This window comes from Eriocheir sinensis, chromosome 46, assembly GCF_024679095.1.
Source record: "Eriocheir sinensis breed Jianghai 21 chromosome 46, ASM2467909v1, whole genome shotgun sequence".
NCBI classification, from domain to species: domain Eukaryota; kingdom Metazoa; phylum Arthropoda; class Malacostraca; order Decapoda; family Varunidae; genus Eriocheir; species Eriocheir sinensis.
This window is the reverse complement of record NC_066554.1, coordinates 7,270,580-7,275,164: the sequence shown is the minus strand read 5'-3', so window position 1 is coordinate 7,275,164 and position 4,585 is coordinate 7,270,580. Positions and strand designations below refer to the sequence as shown.

Genomic DNA, 4,585 nt, shown 5'->3' with positions numbered 1-4,585 from the left:
CAGTAGCCAACGGTCAGTCAGTCAGCCACTTGGTACTCCAGATCAACATCGTCACAACCAGTCACTTAGGGCCAGTTTCACAGTTCCCCATGACGGGTTAGTAAGCTCCCAAACCAATACCAGAGCCTTCTAAATTTCCTTGTATAGTGTCTAGTGTTTATATTTAAGTTAACAAATTTGATGAAGCTATACAGGAAAAGTCTTGTGTATTTAGTGTGGCATCGAAGACCTCACCATTTTGTATTGTATGGGATTCTATAATTTGGTTCGGGCTGTTACGGAGACACTGTGTTGGACTGTGAAATCGGCTCTTAATTACACTCCAAATCGGCGCTACCATACACTTTCGCCTTTAGTTTATCAATGTCTCACACACTTCATTATAGTTTTCCCGTTCTTCACCCAGTTTTAGTCAGTCAGTCAGTCAGTCGCTCGGTACTTGCCAGTCAGTCAGGTCAGTCACTTAACATCGCCGCAGCTTCAGTCAGTCATCCATTCACTCAGTACTCAATCTTCTCCTTTCCTTTTTTTTCTTTCCTTTCCTTCCTTTCCCTTCCTTTCCACTCCCTTCTCTTCCTTTCCACTCCTTGCTTTTCTTTTCCTTTCTCTTAATCTTTCATTTTCTGCCCTTTCCTTCTTTTCCCTTCTTTTCCTCTCCATCCCTTCCCTTCCAGTCAGTCAGCCACTCAGCATTCAGTCAGTCAGGTCAACTCCACATCGCCAAAACCAGTCAGTCAGTCCCTTACTCGGTACCCAATTAGTCAATCACTCACTCACTCACTCACTCTGTACAGTCAGATTATCCAGCTCCACATCGCCGTTTCAGTCAGTCAGTCAAACAGTACTCGGTTAGTCAAGTATACTCCCACTCTTCTTCGTCACAACCAGTCAGTCAGTCAGTCAGTTACAATTCACTCACCGCTACCACATTCTCCTCACGGTCCACCCTATACACCTACACACCCCAGAGCCTCCACACACCTGTAAGTCCTCACCCACCTGTCCTGCCTCCCTTTAGCCTCCACGTGAGTACAGGTAATTACAGGCGTTCAAGCAAGTCATGTGTCCGGCCAGTCAGGTGTTACAATGTTTACACCTGCCTGCCTGCATCGGACACACGCCGCTGCACATCATTACACTAACTTACCACGCTTGCACGCACTCACGCACGCACGCACCCATTCTCAACATACAGATGGATAGATATATAGATAGACTGTTAGTTTTTTTTATCTACCTCAGTGAGTTTTATACACCATTAAACATCAGCACACAAACTGTTACCACACACACACACACACACACACACATACACACAACTCCCCCCCCCCCTCCACATTACGCCCACCTGATAAAACAGAAAAAAAAAAAAACGCAAATCGAGTTATGAATCCCAAAAGAACAGCCACAAAAGTTTATAGAACGGTGGAAAAAAAAAAAAAAAGCAGACAATTTGGACAGACTGACATTAAATATGATAACCTCCTTAATTAAAAAGACGTGTCATTTCCTCCTCAGCTGAAGTCCATGCTAACTTGCACCACCTTCAGGAACTGCCTCTGCCTAGCGTCCGACATGAGACTGGCGGCAGCTACTTGGGCGGTGGTGGTGGTGGTGGTGGTGGCCGGGATAGTGGAGAGGTCGGGAGCCGCAAACTCTACTTCCACCTATTTTGTCAAGGGTTACTCGGGGCGTTATATGGACGGCCCCGTGGTTGCGAGTTTGAAGGTGCGTTCTACTGACCACACACGCATACACACACACATACACACTTACTGGGAGCGGGAGCGAATGTGTATGCGATTCAGAGAAGGGGTGAGTGCGTGTGTGGAGGGTGATTGTGTATGGGGGTGAGGGAGTGAAAGAGGGAGTGTGTATCGAAGTGAAGGAAAAACTGAGTGAGAAAATGCTGAAGGAAGGGAGGGAAGGAGGAAGGGAGTACATGTGGTAGGGAGTGATTCAGTGTGTGAGTAAATGTGTGAGTCAGTGAGTGAGTGACTGAGTGAGTTTATATACATTGTGATCAGTTCTGAGATACGTTTTTTTTTTTCTTACAACAAAGGAGACAGCTCAAGGGCACAAAAAAAGTAAACAATTTGGCATTAGTCAGGTAGGCCTAGGGGTAAGGAAGGGTCGTGTCAGGTGCCCTCTGGTGTGGCCCCGCAGGGTGTGTCGCTAGTGCAGTGTGCCGCCGTCTGTGGGCCTCGCCGGGTGTTCAACGCACGAGGCTCCTATCCCACCTACACCTGCTACTGCATCTCCTCCTTCAACCATCTCTACGTCGACCCGCTCTACTCCGTCTACTACGACAAGGGTAGGGGGGAGTGTACTAAAGGTATCACTAGTGTTTCCTCTGTCTGTATCCTTCCTTCCTTCCTTCCTTCCTTTCTTTCTTTTTCTTTCTTTTTTTCTTTCTTTCTTTCTTTCTTTATCCTTTTTCCTTCCTTCCTTCCCCCCTTCCTTCTGCCCTCACTTCCTTCCTTCCTTCCTTCTTTCCTTCCCTCCTTCCTTCCTTCTGCCCTCACTTCCTTCCTTCATTCATTCATTCCCTCCACTTTCACGAGCCTCACACACACGTCACCACGCCCCTCCAGACATGTACCAGGACTACGGCTTCTACCTTGCTATGGGCCGCCGGCTGTACGTGCCGTCCCCAAACTGGTACAAAACGACGTGGAGTAGCGCGTACTGGACCTGCTGGAACATGTGGGCGCATTTCCTGGTGCCGCAGACGCAGGAGGAGTGGGAGGAGATGAAGCTGCAGGTGGCCGACGTGAGCGTGAACGGGATGTGGGTGGGGCTGGAGGAAGGGAAGGAGGGTGCTGGCTTCTACTACTGGGTGGGGGCGGTTGCGACTGACGGTGAGTTAGAGGAGTGGGGAGAGATGGAGGGAGTATGAGAGTGTGTTTGGGAGTGAGAGAAGGAGTGAGTGATTTTAATGAGGGAGTTAGTGAGTGGGTGTGGGAGTTTCTTTATTTCAGTAGAAACATAACCATTGCTACCACTCTCTTATTTAACCTGCAAAAAAGGGACATCGGTAGTAGAAGTAGTAGTAGTAGTAGTAGTAGTAGTAGTAGTAGTAGTTGTAGTTGTAGTAGTAGTAGTAGTAGTGTTAGCAGTAGTTGTTGTAGTAGTAGTTGTTGTTGTAGTTGTAGTTGTTTTTGTTGTTATTTACGTACATATCACATATTCCTGTATACAAAAATGGTGAACGACTCTCACTCTCTATACCACGTGTCCTAACGACCTCAGCTCCGGGCGCCATCAACATAGCCATCCAGGACGACAACGTCACGAAGTCCTGGGAGGACTTCGACGGAACGCTGTGGCTGACGGATGACGACTACGACTGCGGGGCGCTGAAGGAGGGGTCGACGGGGCAGGAGGTGGCGATACTCAACTGCTACGAGCCCCTGTACACTGGTTACGTCTGCGAGGGCCTCTTCCCGCCGCTGTGAGGAGGAGGAGGAGGAGGAGGAGGAGGAGGAAGAAGTGGAGGAGGAGAAGGAGGAATTAGAAACAAAATAAGAAAGTATAAGAACATAAGAACATAAGAACATAAGAACGCAGGAGTCTGCAAGAGGCCGGTAGGCCTGTACGAGGCAGCTCCTTTGACCCTAAGCTAACCCCACCCCCACCTAATATCGCTGTTCATTTATCTTTTCTTTTTCTTTTTGTGACAATTGTTGTATTGGCACCACCATGAAGCCTGTTAGTATTCATTCCCTCCACCACCCTAAACCAATTTTGCCTATTTCCCTATGTCCCCTGTGAATCTGAGAATTTATCCAGTTTAAACCCGTTACTTCGTGTCCTACCTGGTTCTCTTTAACAAAACCTTATATGAATGTCTCCTTATTAAATCCCCTCAGTCATGTCTCCATAAACCTTCTCCACGCACCACGCACCCTTTGCCTTTCTAGAGAATGCAAGTTTTGTGTTTGAGTCTTTTCCTCCTGTAGCAGAAGTTTCTCTTCCCTCATCACCCTCTATCCTCCTCTGCTGCGGGATTTCTAACATTTTGATATCCATTCTATAGTAGGGTGACTGAACCGAACCGTATAGTCAAGATCAGGTCTAACTAATGCTAATATAGTTTGAGGGAAGACTTCTCCTCTTCTGTATTTAGCTCTCCCCTATTAGCTTGATTTCCTTGAATGAATGCGGAGATCCCTTGGACGGGCTCCAGAGCTCAAAGATCTCTTCCAGACCCTTTTAGACCTACTTATTCATTTTGAGACTAGACATGAGGTTGTTCCTACCACAGCTTTGGCCTAGGTTCCCCCATGAGAATACTGCACTTCCCTATCCTGACATTGATCTCACATTCAGATAACCATATAATCTGTTGAGTTCACCTTGGAGAATATGAGCGTCCTGATCCGACTTAACCCCTCTCCATCTCTTCTCATCATCTACTATTATCTGTGCTAATTACTAATTCTAAGTGTCTAACAAAAGTGGACCTAAATAAAGAACTAAATATACCTAATACCGAACAGTGTGGATCCCATAACCTTACCATTGATTTTTTTAACCACTCTTGCTTCATTGCCTTACCCCATGCCTTGCACTTTGCTTCATT

The 4,585-nt window shown here is 47.0% G+C and overlaps 2 protein-coding genes across 2 annotated transcripts; both read left to right on the top strand.

Moving 5' to 3' along the window:
* The first annotated feature begins 1,575 nt into the window (after positions 1–1,575).
* On the top strand, positions 1,576–2,899 carry LOC126980926 (uncharacterized). Its single transcript, XM_050831382.1, has 3 exons — positions 1,576–1,728; positions 2,167–2,314; positions 2,565–2,899. The coding sequence occupies exons 1-3, from the start codon at positions 1,576–1,578 to the stop codon at positions 2,897–2,899; spliced, it is 636 nt and encodes a 211-aa protein (XP_050687339.1).
* Positions 2,900–3,203: 304 nt separating this feature from the next.
* On the top strand, positions 3,204–3,487 carry LOC126980925 (uncharacterized; the record flags this gene model as incomplete). The annotated part of the gene is made up of 1 exon (XM_050831381.1): positions 3,204–3,487. A coding segment is annotated over one exon (255 nt), but the record flags the coding sequence as incomplete, so codon positions are not given.
* Positions 3,488–4,585: the final 1,098 nt, after the last annotated feature.

Bases quoted from the DNA above. Each gene is read 5' to 3' on its own strand.
- LOC126980926 (XM_050831382.1), top strand. From the start codon at position 1,576: ATGAGACTGGCGGCAGCTACTTGGGCGGTGGTGGTGGTGGTGGTGGTG. The intron at 1,729-2,166 runs GTGCGTTCTACT...GTGGCCCCGCAG, and splicing joins CCGTGGTTGCGAGTTTGAAG to GGTGTGTCGCTAGTGCAGTG. The intron at 2,315-2,564 runs GTAGGGGGGAGT...CACTTTCACGAG, and splicing joins CTCCGTCTACTACGACAAGG to CCTCACACACACGTCACCAC.